The sequence below is a fragment of the Camelus ferus genome, chromosome X (assembly GCF_009834535.1).
Source record: "Camelus ferus isolate YT-003-E chromosome X, BCGSAC_Cfer_1.0, whole genome shotgun sequence".
NCBI lineage: Eukaryota > Metazoa > Chordata > Mammalia > Artiodactyla > Camelidae > Camelus > Camelus ferus.
In genome coordinates, this window is record NC_045732.1 from 89864488 (window position 1) to 89886272 (window position 21785).

Consider the following 21785-nt stretch of genomic DNA (forward strand, 5'->3'; position numbering starts at 1 on the left):
AATAAATTTGGGGGACACTTAAGTATTTCTATAGGATAAATCCTAGAACTGAAATTGCTGGCTCAAAGGACATGAATATCTCACATTTTAATAGCTATCACTAAGTAGCCTCCCAGATAGGTGATACCAGCTTGCATGCGCACCAACTGTAAATGATGTCTGTTTCCCTCCTCCCCGTCAGCATTTATTTTCAAGTGTATACGGCATGATTATAAGTGCTTGAAAATGGATGGGTATATTCATCCACTAGGCTTACCATAATAAAATAGGATGCATTGGGTGGTTTAAACAACAGGCATTTATTCTCTTACCATTCTGGAGGTTGGAAGTCCAAGATCAAGGTGCTGGCAGGGTTGGTTTCTGGAGAGGCCTCTGTCCTTGGCTTGCAGATGGCCACCTTCTTGTGTCCTCACACATGGCCTTTTCTGTGTGTGTGCACACAAAGAGAGCAATCTCTGGTGTCTCTTCCTCTTTTTTGAGGACATCAGTCTTATTGGATTAGGGCTCCACCCTTATGACCTCATTTAACCCTAATTACTTCCTTAAAGGCCCTATTTTCAAATACAGTCACATTAGGGGGTTAGAGCTTCAACATATGAATTTGGGGTGGGGGTGTGGTGGGGGACACATTTCAGCCCATAACAATAGGTAAAATGTACATTGAAAAACTGAGTGGAGTGGGAAGGGATAAACTGGGAGTTCGGGATTTGCAGATACACACTACTATATATAAAATAGATAAACAACAAGGTCCTACTGTTTAGCACAGGGAACTATATTCAACATTGTGTAGTAACCTATAATGAAAAAGAATATGAAAACAAATATATGTATGTACATGTATGACTGAAACATTATACTGTACACCAGAAATTAACACATTGTAAACCGACTGTACTTCAATAAAAAATGTGGGAAAATTATTTGAAAATAATTAAAAAAAAAGATGAGCAGAACAGTTGGAAATGTTGAACCAACTGACATAATGAACAAACTTAATGATCACATCATCTCAGGTTAACTTTGCTGGATTAAGAAAGACACACAGAAATACTATAACTGATATGTTTTGTCTTTTACAGTTGAATTCTATATTTCAGGACAGTGAATTTGCTCTTGCTAATTTGGCTGTTCAAATTAAAAGCAGGTATGTGAGTCTGTGGGTCTGTTCTCATCCCGAGAGGATTTCCTTTGTTTTTGTCTGAGCCTTAGAGACTGCTACATTTTGAATTGTATCTTCCCTTCTGAGTGAAGGTTCTCTTCGGAATGAGGAAGAAGTTTGTATTATTACTGTAGGGAGAACAAAACATAAGAAAATAAATAGGGGAAACAGTGGAATTGGACTCAGTTACTCCTAATGCCCCCCTTATCTTTAAAATGTTACGATTCTGTGACTTAGAAAAAAAAATCATGCCTTAAAGGGATGAAAGGCTAGGGCTGGCCAGTGCGTGAGGATTTATAAGGACTTTTATTTTTGGATAATGCACTTTCAGGAATTAGAAATTCCAAGGGAACTTGAAATGTTTAAAGTGAGGAATACTGACTAGTTCAAGACTTGCCTGGGGCACAGATCTGGAGAGGTGATTGCAGTGAAATTGGCAGGCACTGAGTAGTATCAAGAAGACCATGACAAAGGCAACTGGTCATCTGAGGAATATTTTCTCTGCTCTTGCCCTGCACATATACTAGTCCTCTGTTAAAGGAACATCCAGAAGAATCCCTTTGAAAAATAGGCGTGGCTCTGGTATACCATGGTTGGCTGATTTTTAAAACATTAAACATGACTGCCTGTCTTCCATACACTGGGATTTGGTTTCTTTTGAATGTTCAAATATAAATAGGTTCAGGAAGGTTCATAAAAAGTAATAGAAGTAAAGCCATGATAGGTTATTAAAAGAAAATTGGAAATGTCTGGCGTGTACATTCTTTAAAAAACAACTGTGTCTATTATTTTTCCCTATTACAAAGATGATATGTGGCCATTGCAGAATCTCAGACCTTTACAGAAATGTATAACATGGATAGCAAAAATCTCCAGAAACTTGCCTTTCCCCGCCTACTTTAAGAACTCTGGTTAACAGCTTATTTTGTATATTCTCCTAAATTCGTTGCCATGCGTTTACTAAGAGAATGGGATCCTACTCGATATACTGTTTTACAACTTTCTTTTCTTGCTTTAGAACACATCATAGCCATCCTTTCAGGCCAATACATATAGATTTAGCTTGTGCATTTTAATGACTGCATAAGATTCTTTTGTGTGGGTGTGCCACAGTGTATTTATCCAATTACTTAGTGATGGACATTTCAGTTACTTCCACCCTTGTACATATATCTTTATTCATCCCTGCTGGTACTCTTATGGGGTAAGTTACTGGAAGTGTGATTGCTAAGTTAAAGGCTTACCACCATTTTGGTATGCAAATAATGACCCAGCTCTTTTAAAGTGTCTTCTTGGAGCCCTAGTATTGTTCAGATTCCAAGCTGGGGGATTCTACTGTTCTGCCTCAGAGTTCTCTTTCTCCTGAACTTGTTCCTTCATGTATTTGGTGCTATATTTAATTTTTTCTATACCTTTTTGATGCTTTTGGTACAGAGACACTACTGAGGAAGAAATAATCATGGACCGAACGTTTGTAAGTAATTTTTCAAAACAAATATACTTGTAACCGATCTTAAACCTGATTAGATATAAGTGAATAGCTCTTCCATCCAAGTGTGTATTATCAGGCAAGGTTCAGTTGTGATAACTGAGGGTCAAATTACATTATTTTCTTTGGAATCTGCATAAGAACCCAGTAAGAAAACCATCCTCAAACAACAAGGTCCTACTGTACAGCACAGGGAAATATATTCAATACCTTGTAATAACCTATAATGGAAAAGAATCTGAAAAAGAATATATATGTATAACTGAATCCCTTGCTATATACCTAAAACTAACACAACATTATAAATTAACTATACTTTAATTTTTTAAATGGTTAAAAAATAAAAAGAGAAAAAAATCCAAAAAAATTAAAATAGACAAAAAATTTTTAAGTATATAATCTATAAAAGTTTAAATTATATAGACTATGACCAACAAGAAAGTAAAGATTGTTTCACTAAAAGCTATGAAAAGAACTTCTTTTTACTTTAATTAACTATTTGAAGTTAGTAAACATTTCACAAGCCAAATGTTACCAATTTTTATAATTTCAAGGAGTAAAATAACTAGATAGGCACTGTTTTTTAAATTGCAGTTATAAAGAATTTATTAAAGAAATCTTTATTATTTAACCAATTAGATAGGAAGAAATATAGCTTTCTATTTATTTTATTGAGTGGGAGCCCCTGTAAAATTAGTGCATTAAAACTATAATTATTGGTAATAACAATTATATTCTAACAAACTAAAACTGTAATTTAAAGTTAAAAAAAAAGAAAACCATCCGCTCCTTTTCTGAACTATTCATATGGCAGTTTTCTGAGCCACATTTTGTGGGCTATGGGAATGTGGAATGATTTGGGGATTGTAAATGGCAAATGGAATTTCTTGGTTGTTGACATCTTGTTAAAAGAAGCCTGTTTTTTTCCAAGAGTGACACAGTTGTTTGTAAGACTGGCATTCACATAATATATCTACTTTTTTATGTGTATAGATTTAAAATCAGAGTGTGATAAAACTATCTCCATCATCTGTTCAGTACCTCAAATCTTTACAATGTTAGACTCTGAAAGGCTTAGTAAGCACATGGGTTTTAAGGTATTTAAATCTGAGATAAATATTTTGACTATACAAAATACAATCAAGCCTACAGTGCATTCCGAATTATCTACCATCATTTAAAATATTTCCTGTAAATTCCTGAGTCGGAATTTTAAAAGTTAATGCATTATAGATAACATGACACAACTAAAATTCTTCTCAAATAATAAATATAAAACTCTTCTGGGGATAATGTGGTCCCCAGAGTCAGGCTGCCTGGGTTAGAATCCCTGCTGTTCCACTCCTGACTGTGAGACCTTGGACAACTTAATTAAACTCCCTTGCCTCAGTTTCCTCATCTGTCAAATGGGAATAATAATATTACCATTCCTCAGAGGGCTCTTGGAAAATGGAATGAGGTAATTTACATAAAGTGCTTAGCACAGGACATAGAGCATAGTAAAATCTTGGTAGTGTTTAACATTGTCATCACCATGCTTAGATCCCAAAAGCTTTGATTCTGCTTCCAGTTCTGTGACTCATCAGCTATAGGATATTGGACAGATCATTTAAGTTCTCTGAGACTAGAAAATGGAGTGACAATCCCTGCATTACCCACCCTAGAGTGTGGGTGTCAGGACTAAATACGTTGGTGTTTTTGAGAATTGATTTGTAGGTGGCAATGGGTGACATGAATGTAAAGTGTAATTAAGATTGTGGTTGTTAACGATAAGACCTGTAGTCAATTGTGACATTTGTTTAAAGATTTCAGTGACTATGTACTGTTCTTTTGCGTTATTTGGAACAGAGAGAAGGGCAAGGAATGGCTACAATTTCCCATGTACCATACAGGTAGGAGCTGAGTTTATTCATAGCTGGTACATTTTGTTCTGATTTTCCTCCCATTTAATTCTGCACATGCATCCTTTTGGCCAGAGTTGTCAGAAGGAGATCAAAGTACCTGGTGGTTATTTTACAGATGCTGTAATTGGGCTCTTCCCTTCATAAAATAAGTTGTTTTGGTTGGTCACGGCACAGCCTAGCAGCCTGCCTGCTGCCTCTTTGTAGTGAAGAGAAAATGGGGTCCAAAGTGGTCATAATTTGGGGATGGGGGAAATAAAGTGTTTGCTGTCGTCCACAGAGTCCATGAAAGACGGAGCAGGGAAAGTGAAAAACAATGGGGAAACAGCTTTGGTCTGGTTCAGACTTGTGGTCCAGCTCCTCCCGGAACACTGGCTGTTGTTGGTCTGCTTGATGTAACTCAAGAAGGACATATCCGGGTAGAAGGCTCGTGGAAAGGTCATTAAAACGTTCAGGGTGCTAAGAGGAGAGGGTCTGTTGCAGCAGATGGAGAGGTTTTAACAAAGAAGAGTCCTCTTCAGACTGGAAAGATGAAAGCTGAGAAGAGATAAACTACAAATGGAGTGGGTAGGATGAGCAGGGACCTCACCAAACACGGGTCAATGGAGGGGGAGGCTTCGATTGCACATAGAAATTTTGAGTAAACACAGGCATATCTAACTTTCAAGGGCTGATAGGAAATATGGAAAATGTGTTCTTCAAAAAGATGTCTACAAATGGGAATGGAGAAAATGTATAGGTAAGTGTGTGAATCTGAAATGTGCTCTGTAATGAAAGAGTAGAGGAATTTAGAATGTTCGAGAACTGTGCTACAGAGGTGGAGGTTAAAAACAGCTCTATTCTATTTCTACAATATATCTTTTAGTGGACAGAATATTCAGAAATGAAATATTAGGTTTTTGTGACCTTGGCTAAGCCTCAGTTCCTTCATCTGTAGAATGAGGATAATAATAGCACAATCTCATAAGGTTTTTGTGAAGACAACATGAATTAAGAGGGGGGAGGGTGTAGCTCAGTGGTAGAGCATGTGCTTAGCATGCACAAGGTCCTGGGCTCAATCCCCAGTACCTCCATTAAAAATAAATAAATAAGCTTAATTACCCCTCCAGTAAAAAAAAAAAAAGAAAAAGAAAGAAACTGTCACTTTAAAAAATTAAAAAACATGTGGAACAAGAGCTCTACAAATGTTGGCTACTATTATTATCATTATCGTCATATTATTCTATTATAGAAACAGGCCTTCTGCAGAACACAGCTTTATAGATTAACTGAGCATGTACCTCTTTGCCTTATTACTAATGATGGATAAATTAGAGACCAGAAGGATAAAAGGTTTTCTCTGAAGTAATATATCCTGAGTACTCCATCTTCTCATTAATTATCACAAACTCCTAGAAATCATAAGGCTAGTCGATTTCAACATAACGCAAATGTTGCTGACTGTTCTTTTGAAAATGGGTTTTGAGTTGTTTGTTTTGGATACGAGAAAATTTATCAGAAGACTTCAATATGCTGTCTTCTATCGTTTCTTAAGATGTGCCACTTAATAGCTGTAAAGTACCTGGTATTTATGGACTACCAATTAAGTCATCTGCACAGAATTACAGCATCACCAGCCAAGACGTACTCTGTGGCCATAACCGCAACATCTTTCTTTCTTTCTTTTTTTTTGCTCTGCTTTTTAGCTGTGCTTGTCAGGTCATCATAAAGGCCAACTCTTCCTTAGTGCCCACCGAATTGATCAGCAGGATCAAAAGTAAAATACATGGCAACCGCACGCATGGAAACTTCACACAAGATCAATTGACGTTATTAGTAAAGTCTGAACACGTTACAGTGAAAATACTAGGTAATTTGGTGGGGGGGTCCATATGAGTTTACTCCCTATAGCTCAAAATGCATACATAGTAGAGACCCCGAGTTCAGAGGGGAAACAAATTGTCTTCGTGTCCCCTTTCCCGTCCTCATAGCTCACGTGCCCTGACAACCTAGAATGGTAAGAACTTGTTAAAAAACAAACAAACTGAGTACCAGAGGGGTTACCAGAGAGCAATTGATCGGCTCTGGATCGTAGCAGTGGCCAGCTCATCAATGCAGTCGGAAGACCTGGAGAGCTTCCTCATTACACACAATAGCTGCCCAATAGATACTTGTTAGTTTATTGATTGATTCAACCAGCTTATTCATCTTGGAAAGTGATCTGGGAACAGTTCAGAATTTCTCTCATGGGCATTTTCTTTTCAGATTAGCAAAGCTTTAATGGTAAAGAGAAAGTCTGCAGGGCTACTCTGCATCCTTCCCATTGCTGCCAGCATTCTTCCTATTCCCTAATAGACTGAGGGGGAAACGTGGAGCTAACCCAGATAACACACAGAAACCTGTAGAATGCACAGTCCTTGGCAACAGATGTGTTAAGTAGCAGAGGGCAGGCTGTGATTGCGAAAGGATGAGTGGGAGATGGGAGGCAGAGAAGTGCTGAAGCCGCAGGCAGAGCCCACCATGCACACGGTGCTAATGAAGATGTCCTGAGAGGGAGAGAAAGGCGCCTTTCAGCCTCACTCCGAGAGAAGACTGGGATGGCTGGGCAAGGCTGGCTGGCCCGCTTCTCTGGCCATTTTGTCAACACCTGATGGAAACATTTCTAGCATCAGGGTCACAAATCCAGTAGTGAGTGAAAACTGGGACATTACCACATAAACTTAACCCAGGTCACATCTCCCTTAAGGTGACTACCCTTGGCAGCAAAACCTTGCCCTCAGCACCAACATCCAAACAGAGCTCCCTTGACCATATTGGTGATGACAAATACATCGAGTTCACTAGAACCAGATCCACCTGAGTCCATTAAGAAAGGAGAAACTATCAGAAATAGGGGCCAGCCTTTAGTCTCCTGTCACTGCACCTCAAACTATTAACAATTGCCCTCAAAAGGAGGGCGGTTGGCAGGTGGAGACTCTGAATTTTTACTCTACACCCCTTTGTATAACTTAATCTTTTTTCAATGCATTTTTAAAAAACAAAAAGCAGAAAAACTGGTAGTTTTAATGCAAAGGATCATATGTGAGGTTGTACTGGGAGCCTTATTTAAAAAAAAAAAAAAAGACTCCATTTAATGCTATTTTCAGCCTGGTTTAAATTACCTAGTGGAAGTTTCCCCTTTTACTTGCTGATGTTTATGTGCAGGGTGATAATGATGAGTCGTAATGGATGTTCATGAAACTTTTAAGTGCCTTTTGCCCTTTCAAATGGGCATACATTTTCTCTGTAGAGCCGGGAAAGTGCAAAGCCGAAGAAACAGCCTCTAAATACAAAGGGACATATAAGTGGCTCTTAACCAACCCTACCGAGATAGCCCAAACTAGATGCATAAAGAATGAGGCTGGAAACGCCACTAGAGTCTGGTATGTACCATCCAAGATTTAATAGTTCAGATACACAAAGATCTGCTTAACTGGGGGCATGTTTCCATGTCATTTGTCTGAAGATGCTCCCTCTCTCCCCCTCTACCGCCCGACTGTTTGTCTTTCTTTCTTGCTTTCACCTTAAGAACCTGCTTACGCATGCACATACAACATAATGACATTCCAGGAAAATTTTCAAGAAGACAAAGGAGAAATCCCACCACCTGAACAGCGCTGCTTTTAGATTGTCGTGTTTTTCCATCTAGCCTTTCACTGTATGCCTTTCAAATTTTGTGTAGTGGTATTCACCGTCCTTATAGCAATAGTGTCATTTACCCTTTCACTCAATGGTTGAGCAAACATTTTCCATGTTTTACATTCATCTTAATGACCATTTCAAAAAACTACCTCAGAAGCTATCTCCTTGATGGGCCATAGTAATTTACTAAATCACTCTTCTATTGTTGACTGTAACATTTTCCTTTTTCAAATCATCAGCCCCTCTTTTATGACTCTCTGCTAACAGTTTATGCCATTAACTTAAGTGGGCAGGCCAGAGGGGCAGCACGTTTTCACAAAAGCTTAAAAGCTCTCTTTTGGAAGGCGACATCTTGGACCAGGTCCTACCTCTTCCTTCCTCCGTCCAATCAGTTCGTAAGTCCTGCGGCTTTTACGGTCACAGTCAGAGCTCGCATCTCCCCTTTCCTTTTCAACCCCACTGCCACTCCCTTGGTGCCACTATTAGAGAAGTCTCTTTGCCTTCTGCCCACTACCCCCAGCTCTACTTCAAACCGCCGCCAGTGTGATTTTCCTAAAGGCTGGCTACCACCATGTCAGTCTCGCACTCCAGCTCCATGCTGCCTCAAGAATTAAGTCCAAACCCCTAAATAAAGTACTTAAGACCCCCAGGCTCCTTTCCTTATCGGTACTCCAGCCAAAAAGGGCCATTGCTGTTCTGCTCTCATGTCTCTTTCTCTGCTTGTGCTATTTGCTTTGCTTGATTAGGGCCTGGGGGGTAGGGGGTGGGGGGGCGCTTCCTCCATCTCTGCCCTTTTCATGCCCAGCTCAGCTCAAAAGCGGCAAACAGTTTTGGGGAAAGACCCCTGTCCTAGGTTTTTGGTGCTTGCATTCATTCGGGATTCCAAATCACTTGATTTGGAGAGAGGAAGGGGCCTCACCCAACTTTGCAGTTGGCACTTAATGCTTTGGGGTCCTTTATTTGGCAGGGAGAGTTGGTAAAGTGAGGAATACATGATTTTTTGGAAGATAGCCTGGACAGTTTGAAAATGGGCACAGCGTTTAACCCTAGAATTGCACCTTAACAACCAGCAGAGTAATAGAATATTCTGTTGCCCAGGGGTCCACTGAAATTTTTAAGCAATTCCAGAAGACACTTGAGTATGGGCAGCTGTTAGGACAGTATAGTTTCTTGACCTGGGAGACCCAGAGACCCTTCCAGGGTCCCTATGAGTTGGAAACTTGTCATAATAACACTAAGATATGACTTGGCCTTTTTTTTTTTTTTTACCATTCTGAAGTAAACTGAATTTTCTAACAATGAGTGGAAAACATCTGCCCATGAGAACTTAGATGTCTTATTAAAGAGATCCACATCTTTTTCTAATGTATTCATGAATGATAATAAAGATGATTTTATTAAACAAAGCAAAACAAAACAAGTTGCAAATAAGTTCTCCTTGCTTGGTGGTTCAGTTGATTCAGTTTTGTTTATACAGTTTTTCATCTCATATCTTGCCTAATAAATGTAGTTATATCAACAGTCTCAAAGCACCAAGTTACAAGCTCCTCAAAGACGAGACCCTGCCCTGTTTGTCTACAGAACCTACTACCAGGCCTAGAACAGAGAAGGTTCTCCATAAATGTTAAGTGATTTGAAATGCGCTGGCTTGCACTGGATGGAGCATAGAGAAGGGTGGATGGTGAGGCCCAGTGAGGTCAGAGGTTGCTATACTAACTGCCTCGAGTAAATTCATACGCTGAGATAGAGACCATAATTTTAACAGGAATTTCATCTTAAGATGCAGGAAGAAGCAAAACTGAGGGTAGGAGTCATGTCCAGAGGGGCAGAATTTCTGCCTCAACTCTCGGTCCGTGCCCCATCCCAGGCTTTCTCGCCTGTTTATACCTCTTGCATGGGGACCCTAGATTCACTCGCTCCCCAAGAGTAAAGTTTTCTTCACTGCACAAACACTGGGCTCCCACCTTTGCAATGTCTGCAGGGAGGCTGCGGGTGGGCAAAGAGGAGGCCTGCCAAGGACACAGCATTTTCCTTTACCACTCGCTTTCAGACTATTCCGGCCTCATCTTCCAACGATGAAGCTCTCTCCTCTCTTTTTCAGCTCAATCAGTATCAACACCGGCAAATCTCACTGGGAAAAACCAAAGTTTAAGCAATGCAAATTGCTTCAAGAGCTTCCTAATAAGATTGTGGATCTTGCTAATATTACAATAAGTGACGGTAAGACTATTCTGTACACAGTAGAAAAATAACGGAACCTCAGTTAGTTCGTCTACTTGACCTGAGACCAGAGAGAGTACAGGCAAACGTCACGTAGGAAAATCTACCCAACAACAAACCAATTTCAGAAACTAGGTAGTTAATGATGGTGGAGGTGGGAGTGGGGCATGAGAAGTTAGGACTGTCAGTGGTTTTGCTTTATAATGCTTATATGTATAATTTTGGGCTACTTACGATTTTTTGTTTTATCTCAATTTTAAAAACTGTTTTAATAGATAATACTTTACATAGTTCAATGCTGAAAAAACAAAAAAAGGGTATGCAGTGAAATCTTTCCTTCCCATTGCTGACCTCAGTCATTCAGTTAATATACACAGAGGTATCTACGCATCTATAAGGAAATGTGTGTGTATTTATATGTATACACTCTATCCCTTTTTGTACACAAAGCAGAGCGTGCTATACATGCTGTTCCTCACCTTGCTTTTTTCTCTTAACAAATATTGCAGAAATTATCATATTAGTATATGAAAAGCTTCCTCCTTCTTTTTTCCACTGCGTTGTATTAACCACATGAATATGCCACAATTGATTTCTTTAACCTGCTTCCTATGGATGGGTACTTAAGCTGTTATTATACTTCATTTAAAAAAAAACTGCTGTAATGGATATGACGCTTATGTCATTTTGTAGGGTATACTTGCAGCATAAATTCCTAGAAGTAGAATTGCTGGGTCAGTCATTCTTCTGATGATGTCAAAATGCTCTCTGTCCTTGGAGAAAAAAAAATGCTGTCTGTAATAGTTGCACCAACTTATACTCCCACTTGCAAGGTGTGAAAGTCCCCGTTTTAGAACATCTTCACCCACACAGCATGTTATCAGACTTTCGGATATTTGATGATTTGAGAAGTATACATTTAAGTCTTTTAAATCCACTTTGAGTTGATTTTTGTGTGTGGTGTAATATAAGGGTCCAATTTCATTCTTTTGTATGTGAGTATCCAGTTTTCCCATTTGTTGAAGAGATTCTTTTCTCCCTATTGTGTATTTTTGACATCCTTGTTGAACATCAGTTGATGGTATATGTGTGGATTTACTTCTGGGCTCTCTATTTTGTTCCATTGGTCTATATGTCTGTATATATACCAGCACCATACTGCTTTAATTACTGTAGCGTTGTAATATTTTGACATCAAGGTGTGCGATGCCTTTGTTCTACTTTCTTAAGATTGATTTGGCTGTTCAGGATTTTTTGTGGTTCTATATGAATTTTAGAATTGTTTTATTTACCTCTGTAAAAAGTGCTATTGGCTAGACTAGTTCAGTGAAGTCTATTTCCCCTGAAGTGTACATCCTTTGATGCTGCTCCGTAGAAGATGCAGCCTTTGGAAGGTACCTATTTTCTCAGACCACCAGGGATGACTGTGGTTCTAGCTAAGTTCCCTCTCTAATTTCCCCCACTAAGATTCTGGCTGGTCTGCCTCTACTGGTGTCACACCCAGCTGGTAGCCTCCTAATTTATAGTTGATTTCTGTGTTGTTTTTGACAAAACCCTGGAGCGTACATTGCTCCACAGTTTGATCCAATGAAAGTCTGTCCCCTTGTCAGGGAAAGAATATTAAGTCTTTGAGGCTTTCTCCTACCGTCTTCTGGGAAAAATATCTGTCTTATGGGGCAACAGCTTGGGGGTGGCAGCGGTGGTGAATATGCCCTTCACCAGGTGCCTCACTAGGGTCTCCCGTCTGGAGCAGGAGCTGTGCGTGTGTTTGGGCAGACATTCAACTGCTGCCCTTGCCCAGTATAGATCTTCCACAGCCCAGAGATGGAGAGGTGGGAACCACTAATGTTCACTTGCCATCAAATCCACTCAGGATTGTTCTTCCACCCAAGGGACTTGGGGGAGATGGCAAGTGCCACTTGGCTGCCTAGTCCAGTGGAACAATTCTTCCACAAGCAGAGCTTGGGGGGGTGGGGGGGGGTGGGCGCACTTCCGATCTCAAAGGCCATGGCCTCCCACTGCACTTACCACGTTTCTGTAGATTTTGTCGAATAAATGCTTCTCAATCTGTTGTCAGATCTCCCATCAATCTCCAGAGGCTTTGAATGATGGTTTTTTGCTAATTTTGACCAGCACAATAGATGTTTGGCTTGGTGAACTTTTCCCCAAGCCTCTTTTTACAGCCCTGACCCTGAAAATCCCGCTTCTCCTTACCAGTGTTTTTTTTAAAGTATGCATATAGGTTTTCCTCCCAGAATTTCAGTTTGTGCGCACCTTGTCAGGCACAACTCTATTGCATAAACTGAGTTCCTCCCATAATGAATAGTTGGAAATTGAGGTACAGGCATTCCTATGCTTTGCAGAAGAGCTAGGGAAGAGCCTTGAGGCAGTGAACTTCTGAGACTTGTCTTTTTGCAGAAGATGGAAACTTGAGATCCTTGCCAAGGAGTCTCTAGAAGAATTAGAAAAGCAGGCACAGCTCTGATGTTTCTAGATCTGAAATCATGAGTCAGGGCACTAGAGAGGGTTGCAGCTTGGAGTGGGCGGCAGGACAGAGAAGTCTGTGTTTCCTGCTGACCTCCCTCTTTCTGAGTGACACATTTTTCTTAGACATGCTAATAGAATGTTCTCTCTGGAAGAAAAAATTAACAAACAACCATAACAACAACAAAAGCATTGCACTGGGTTGAGATTTTTAGAAACTTAACTGTCAGAAGTCATTTAGTAAAACAAAATCTGCAGAGAAACGGAACAGTTGGAGGGTGGCCATAACGTATATAGCTGAAAAATAAACTATCACATTTACTAGCTTTGGAGGAATCTTTCTCTTTTTCTCGTAGGTTAGGAGCTTGACAAAAAATGAATACAGTGGGAAGGAAAGAAAAATGTATTCACATTGAAATAATTTTTCTTTAGTTTTCAATCTTGCTGACAAATATTAGCATGGTTGGAGAAAACTTATAAGTACCCCCACTTAAATCCTCAATTCATGTAACTCCTTAATATCACAGTTAGAAAAGGTACCCTTGTTTCAAAGTTCTGTAGGTTCTTTGTTGTGCTCTGTTTTTGTTGCCTCCAAGATACTGAAGATGTAGCACACCCTGAAGTTGGCTAGAACTTTTCACAAAACTGTCTCCTGCCTGTGTTCATCCCACCATCAGGGCAGCAGAGAGTGTGACTGAGAGAGAACAGTGTAATTCCCAGGATGTCAAGTAGAAGGCCTGCATAGTACAGCTGTTCCAAACCCCAACAGCAGGCAGAAAAGGGACAGAGGCACAGATGCTGTAGTAGAAAGTGATATTGAAGAACGCTAGCTTTGGAATCAAGCAGGTCTGGATTGAAATCTGGGTTAGAACCTCTGTGTCTTGGAGGGAAATAGCTCAGTGGTAGAGTGCATGCTTAGCATACGTGAAGTCCTGGCTTCAATCCCAGCACCTCCATAAAAAAAAGACAGAAATTCTGTCTTGATTTCTTAATCTGTATAAAGGGAATAATATTAGTACCCACAACATAGGGTTATTTTGGTAAGTAGATTAAAAAAGTGTATATATAATGCCCTGCTGTGGTATCTTGTCTCCAAAACACCCACCATTGATTCACTCCCTCCTTGTCCACTGGGAGTTAAATCATGGCTGGCTTGTGACTGCTTAGTCCAATAGAAGTGGGCAGTAGTGATACTGTGCCAGTTGTGGGACTAACTTTTAAGAAGACTGAAAGCATCTGCTTCCTTTCTCTTAATATGCTCTCATTTGAGATTCTTCCTCTCAGAACCCAGACACCATGCTATAAGAAGCCCAAACAGTGGTGTGCTGGAAAATGTTTAACAGCCAGCTCTACTGAAAAAAAAAAAGGTAATAATTTGTAGCATTTGCTGATTTCTTTGGTGTAATTCTCCTCCCATGGCTGAATACAAACATCAACATGTAGTCAGTGAACTTGAATTTGGTAAGAGATGCATGGATACAGTAGATATAAACAACCATAAGAGCATAGATTATTAAAATGTAGTAAAATAATTAGGAAGTGATGAGCTTTGAGCATCACCATTGTTTTTAATATAATTTATTTAATTGTAAGTTTATATAATTTAACATTTAATAATGACTCACAAAGTTCCTGAAAATGTAACATTTGGTTCTCACAAGTTGATACAAGCTGGCTCCGGCACACCACAAGCCAGTGGGAAAGGCCATGTATAGGAAAGAACCTCAACTGACCCAACGGACCTTCAAATGCCAACAGCCCCGACTGACCAGCCCATCAGTTGCCAGCCATGTGAGTGAGCCATCTTGGACTTCCAGCCCAGTCCAGCTTTCAGATGACTCCAGTCCCAGCTGCCATTTGATTAGACCTGCATGAGTGGCTCCATGACTAGCTGAGGCTAGTCAACACACAGCACCCTGAACGATAACAATAAATTGTCTTAAGTCATTAAGTTTTGGAGAGGTTTGTTACATAGCAGTAGATAACCAGAATACTGGCTTATAGAAATTGCTCAATAATAACAGATGTTATTATTGTTTTGATTGTTGTAATTACTGGCAGACAAATTTTAACCATTTCAAGCAACGGGGATCTATTTATTCTACAACTAATAAGGGAAGATTCCTTTGATTGCTTTTGCTTGGGGACTTAGAATTTTTACACAATGAGTGTAATTTGTCCCTGAATTTTTCTTAAAAATCATGTGACTCCTGATGAAAAGTCTGTAACTACTTTCCACAATATAGTTAGTTTTCCATTGGCCTGTTCTTTACTTTCATTCTGCCACAGCTGAGACTGCATGAAGTGAAGTCATACCACTGAAGCCCAAAGAATAATGGCTCCAGGTAGGCAGCTCTGGCTATCCCATTTACAAGAAAGCCTAAACAATTTAATAAGAGCAGTAGAGAGATCTGTGAATGAGCACACTCTATTTTTCTTTCATCCCTAGTCTTATTGTTTTCTCAGTTTCTTTAACTGACCAGAAGATAGATGTAGTATAGATAAAATATTAATTTAGAAGTAATTTCAACTTATTCAGGCTTCTCCCTTCTTACTGTCTCCTCAGAGAGAACTCTCTTTGCTGCCTCGGGTCCTGCTTAAGGCATTGTTGGGCAGATTGGAGTAATGGTTGAGGAGAGAAAATTGAGAGAGTCTCAGTTAAGATTGCTTAATTTACATTGACTAGGACAGAGAGTTGTTTGTGAGGTGGGGGACGACTAAAGCAAGAAAATGAGAGGAAAAGAGGAGAAACAAAAACCACAACAACCTGTGTGGGCTATGTTGGGAGTAAAGTTGTGCGGGGCTTGGGGCAGGAGAGAGATTTAGGGCGATGCCACCAGCTGTGGAGGACATTGAAAGAGAAGGAGAAACAGAGGGAGAAAGAGTTGGTTATTTGTAATCTAACCTGGGTTAAGTGTGTTATGGGTGTTATCTCTCTCTGGAATTTTTCTCAACTGATTGTATTTTTTGATTATTTTCCATTATATTTTAGTTATTGGACTTGAATGTGAGTGCTTGAAGATAGGAAGGCACCATGAGGGAGCCCAGCTTTTTATGGGTTATATGGAACTAGAATCTAATTTTGCTTAATTTTGTATTTGTTTAATGAAGCTCTTAACTTTAAAAGTAGGTGATGATTGAAACCAAAAACTATTTTAAAAAATCATTTATGAGATATAAGGATATTTGGGCACTGGCTGGATATTTGATGATTTTGAGTATTATTATTAACTTTTAGAAGATACGATACTGGCATTGTGGTTATGACAAACAAAGATCCTTTGTTTTAGAGATGCATATGGATGAAATGATATGATGTCTGGGAATTGCTTTAAAATCATCTAGGGTTGGGGGAAGGTGGGTGGGATTGTAGATAAAACAAGGTTAGCTCTTCTACTTGTGGAAGCTAGGTGATTCATAGGGTATATGGGGATTCATTATACGATTCTTCGTACTTTTGTGCATATTTTTAAATTTCCATAATAAAAAGTGAAAAAAGTGGATGAGTTAATAGCTATTGTTCTTACTATCTAGAAAAATCTAACTTAAGTTGCTTTTTTATTGGTTATGTGGCTCATATTTGCTATTGTTCTGTGTGTTGCTGGTTCTTGACAGAAAAATATAATCACCACCCTTGATTATGAAAACATAGACTGAGTGCTGATATTTGAGTACAGGTGGGATCTACTTAATTCAATCCAATACTCAAAAGTCTTAATTAGAATCTAATTGCAAGATAATCTTTAGCAACAAGAAAGGTTTCTCTGGGGGAGTATTTAAAAAAAGAATTTAATGAATAAAAACTTGACTTATGTGCTACTTTCTGGGACTCCATCGACTGTAGAAATTGAGGCCCAGCATTTCCGTCTGTAAATTTTGTTAACTCGGTGTGTATTTCCATTTCACTGCCTTTACTTTTTAAAGGGAAGGAAGCAGATCAGCATGGCCTCAAACTAGGTAATGCAGGTTTTACGTTTCAATTTTCTTTCCCCAGAGAATGCAAATGATGTTGCAGAGCACATTTTTAATTTAATAAATGAATCCCCTCTTCTGGATGAAGAAGAAACAAAGACTATTGTTTCTAAAGTATCTGATATTTCACAATGTGATGAGATAAGTATGAACCTAACCCAGACTATATTACAAATAATCGATGCTGCTTTGGGAAAGCAAAACAATTCATTATCTGATCTACATGAAGTAAGCAATGAGTAAGTACTAATACTTTGGTAAAATAAATTTATTTCAAAATATTTAAAACATATATTATTAATTCCTTTGCATACCATCATCACCAATTTTAAAGGTCAGGTAGCTTGGCATTGACAATAGGACAATACAATGGGGTCATCCTACTGAAATTCCAATTGTGAAAGAATGCATTCAAATTTTAACTGAACCTTCATGATAGCAACTTTCCAAATAAATAGTTACCCCAAACCAAACCTCCAATTTTTTTCCAGTCGTGGTGCTCCCCCAATATTCCCCATTTCTATAAAATGCATCCACTCAGTGCTCAAGCAAAAAACTTGAGAGTAACACTAATTACCTCCCTCTACCTCACAGCCAAACAATAACCAAGGCTTATATGAGTCACTGTACATAATTTTTGTTGTTATTGTTTTTAAAGTGAATATAAATATATATTTATGTATAATTTCAACTAATGCAAAATTTTGTGTTTTCTTGAAGTATAGTTATTTACAATATCATGCTGTGCATCATTTTTTAAATCCCTTAAATATTCCTGAAATGTGTCTAATTCTCTCCATTGCCACCCTAGTCCTAGCTCCATTTCTCTCAGCTGATCTTCTACAATAACCTTTTAACTGGTCTCCCAGTCTCTGCTCTTGCCTCTCTATGGTCTATCTTCTACATAATTGCCAAAATGATCTTTTAATGTATATATTAGATCATATCATTCTCTTGCTTTTAAAACCACTCAGTGGCTTTCCATTACATATAGAATAAAATCCAAATTTCTTGAGGCCCTGCAGGATCTGACTTTACATAATATATCAATTTCATTTAATCCTTAAAACAATCTTTTAAGATGAGTACTCACATTAACGCAGACTTTGCAGGTGAGGAAACTGAAAGTCAATGAAGTCATTTGACTTGCCCACACAGAAATTGGAGGAGCTAAGATTTAGACCTCAGCCAGGCTGACTCCAAAGTCTGTGATATTATTTACTAATTTCTGAGCAACATAAAGATAGTGATTAAAATGCAAAGAAAAATTTCACATTGAGGAAATCTTATAAGGAGGATGAGTTTTACATTAAAAAGCTAGGGATACTATTCTTTTCCTGTCATTTCTTGCAGAATTCTGAGGATAATCGAGCGTGCTGGTCACAAGATGGAGTTTTCTGGAAGGACAGCAAATCTGACGGTGGCCAGGCTGGCTTTGGCTGTCCTGCGGGTGGACCACACATTTGAAGGCATGGCCTTCAGCATTCGCTCCTTTGAAGAAGGCACAGACCCTGAGGTGAGTTCAGCTCCTTTGGTCACTTTTGGCCCTGTGACCCCAAATCATCTCAAATGTCGGTTTATTATTAGTTACCATTTATGGAACACTTATTATATGTTGGGCATTGGGCTACCATTACATCTGTACAGATAAGGAAACAGAGAAGTTAAGTAATTTGCCCAAAGACACACAGCCTAATGGCTGAGCCAGGAGTCAAAGTTATGTCTGTCTGGATTTACTGTCTGGGCCCTTTCCCCTACTCCACACTACCTCAGCCTTTGGCAGGCCATAGGCCACCAAACCTTGCTTAGAACAGTTTGGGAGAGCAGCATTTTAAAATTTATAGTTAAAAAAATTATAAAATTTACATACAGGGAAATGCACAAATTCTAAGCATACATTCTGTGATTTTTGACAAATGTGTACATCTGTGTGATTCAAAGCCCTATCAAGATATAGAACATCACTATCACCCCTAGAAGTCCCCTCATGCCCATGGCAACCACTGTTCTGATTTTTTCATTTTTACTATAGTTTTGCCTATTCTATAACTTTATATAAATGGAATCATATAATATGTACTCTCTTGTGTAAGGCTTCTTCTATGTACTATAATGGTTTTTTTTTTTTGTGAGATTCATTCTTTTGTTTCTGTAGTTTGTTCTTTTTATTGCTGAATAATATTCCATTATATGTCTTATACCACTGATTATCTATTCTCCAGCTGATGGACATTTGGATTGTTTCTCGTTTTTGGCTATTATGTTTAGTTCTGCACTGAAGATTCATGCAAAAGTCTTTGTGTAGACATATATTTTCATATATCTTGAGTAAAATACCTAGGAATGGAATTGCTGGCTCATAAGATGTATGTGTAAACTTGTAAGAAGTGAAGATGTATGTTGAAATTTGTTTTCTAAAGTGAATAATGATGTGGAGTGATTTTTGATTTTTGTACTGACCATTCATATATCTTCTTTGGTGAAGTATCTGTTAAAAAATTTTCAGCCAATTTTAAATTGGGTTGTTTGTTTTTTTATTATTGATTTGTAGGCATTTTTAAAAATAAGTTCTGAACACAAGTCGAATATATGTTTTGAAAATATTTTCTCTGGCTTGCCTATTCATTTGTTCAGTGGTGTCTTTTGAAGAGCGTACGTTTTATTTTGATGAGGTATAATTTATCAGTTTTTTTCTTCTGTGAATAACAGCATATGACTTGCCTATGAAATCTTTGCAGGTCATAAAGATACTTTTTCCTTTAAAAGACCTATGGTTTTAGTTTTTTACTTTTAGGACTATAATCCTACTTAATTGAATTTAATTTTGTGTATAGTGTGAGGCATGGTGTGGTGTATGGTTTCGAGTTAATTTTGTTCCATTATTGAAGACTTTTCTTTCCCTTGGCTTGCTCTGGCAATGTTGACAAAATAGCAAATACTCTTGTAAATGCAGGTCTACTTTGGAACTTTCTATTTGGTTCCATTAAGTTTTTTGTAGATTCTTATGCCATTATCACACTATCTTTATTCCTGTAGTCTTGAAGTCAGGTAGTGTGAGTCCTTCAACTTTGTTCCTTTTCAAGATTGCTTTGGTTATTCTAGGCCTTTTGCACGTCCATGTGAATTTTCAAAATGTCCTTATCAATTTGTATTAAAAAAAACTTGCTGAGATTATAACTGGAATTGAGTTGAAGCTATTGATCAATTTTGGGAGAATAGATTTGGTAGGATTTGGCCTCCTGATCAGTTTGTCAACATCTCTGATCTATAAGAGTAATCCCTCTTTCATTCTTGATAATTTCTTTTTCTCTCTTCTTTTCTTGATCAGTATAGCTAGGGTTTTTCAAGTTTGTTTATCCTTTCCAGTAACCAGCTTTTGGCTTTGCTAATTTTTTTGTTTATTTTCTATTTTGTTGATATCTGCTCTTTATTATTTCCTTCCCTGTATTTTGGGTTTTCTTTGCTCTTCCTTATCTAGGTTCTTAAGGTAGATTCACAGACCATTGATGTTAGATCTTTCTTCTTTTCTAATTTAGTTATCAAAAGCTATAAATATCTCTCTAAGCACTGTGGTAGTCTACAAATTTTGATATATTGTATTTTCATGGTCAATCAGTTCAAAATATTTCCTACTTTCTTCTTTGATCCATGGATTATTCAGGAGTGTATTCTTCAAGTTGCAGATATTTGGGAGATATCTAAAATATATTATTGCTACTGATTTCTTGTTTATTTCATTTTAATCGTAGAATGTACTCAGTATAATTTCAACCCATTTAAATTTATTGAAATTTGTATTATAGCCCAGTGTATGATTTATTTTTGTGTTTCATATGCACTTGAAAAAATATGTGTTCTACAGTTATTGAATATATTGTACTATGAATATCAGTTAGGTCTCAAGGTGGTTGATAATGTTCAGATCATTTATATCTTTATTCATGTTTTTCCTTAATTGTTTCCTAGTTTAGAGGGATGTTAAAATCTCCAGCTTTGATTGTGAAATTGTCTATTTCTCCCTTTAGTTGTGTGAAATTTTGCCTTGTTTATTTTGGGGCTCTGTTATTAAGTGAATACACATTGATGTTGTTTTGTCTTCCTAATAATAATTCTAATCTTAACTTATTTATGAAATAGCCCTCTTTATTTCTGATAATATGCTTTGTCTTTTTTTAACTGATTTTAATATAGTCATTTCAGCTTTCTTATGCTCACTGTATATATATATATATAAAATGTTTTTTCATCCACTTACTTTCTATTTGTGATATTCATATTTAAAGTGTACTTCTTATAAATAGCACATAGTTTGTATTTCACTTTTTTGTCCATCCTGAAAGTATTTGCCTTTTAATGGAGTGTGTAGTCCTTTAATATTTAACATCTTTTTTGATACGGTTGGATTTAAGACTACTATTTTTTTTTTCTATCTGTCCCTCTGTTTTTTTTCTCCTTTCCTATTTCCTTTTGGTTTATTTAAATTTTTTTTTATAATTGAATTTTTTTTTACTGTCTCTTTAGTTATATCTATTTGCATTATTTTTTAATGGTTACTCTACAGATTACAATATGCATCCTTATATTTTTGCAGTTTACTTAGAGGTAATATTGTATCACTTCATGTAGAAATGTAAAATGTAGAAACTTTAACCATATTTATCCATCTATACCCTCTGTCTTTTATGTTATAGTTGTCGTATATATTGTAACTAGGCAGATGAGAAACCCCACTAGACAATGCTATAATCATTGCTTTAAAGAGTCCTATGAAATTGAGAGAAAAAAGTAGTCTATTCTGTTTATTTAGATATTTATCATTGTTAATGTTCTTTCTTTCTTCCTAAAACTCAGCATTCCATCTGGTAACATCTCCCTTCACCTTGAAGAAATTGACTTA

At 37.7% G+C, this 21785-nt stretch overlaps 1 protein-coding gene across 1 annotated transcript in view; it reads left to right on the forward strand.

Annotated features, from left to right (window-relative positions):
* Nucleotides 1-21785, forward strand: part of ADGRG4 (adhesion G protein-coupled receptor G4) — an 82745-nt gene that overhangs the window by 33199 nt on the left and 27761 nt on the right. The window contains 8 exon segments of the mRNA XM_006195387.2: nt 1083-1147; nt 2597-2636; nt 4464-4543; nt 6238-6401; nt 7821-7953; nt 10314-10432; nt 16911-17127; nt 18242-18404. Coding sequence (XP_006195449.2) covers nt 1083-1147; nt 2597-2636; nt 4464-4543; nt 6238-6401; nt 7821-7953; nt 10314-10432; nt 16911-17127; nt 18242-18404 — 981 coding nt within the window.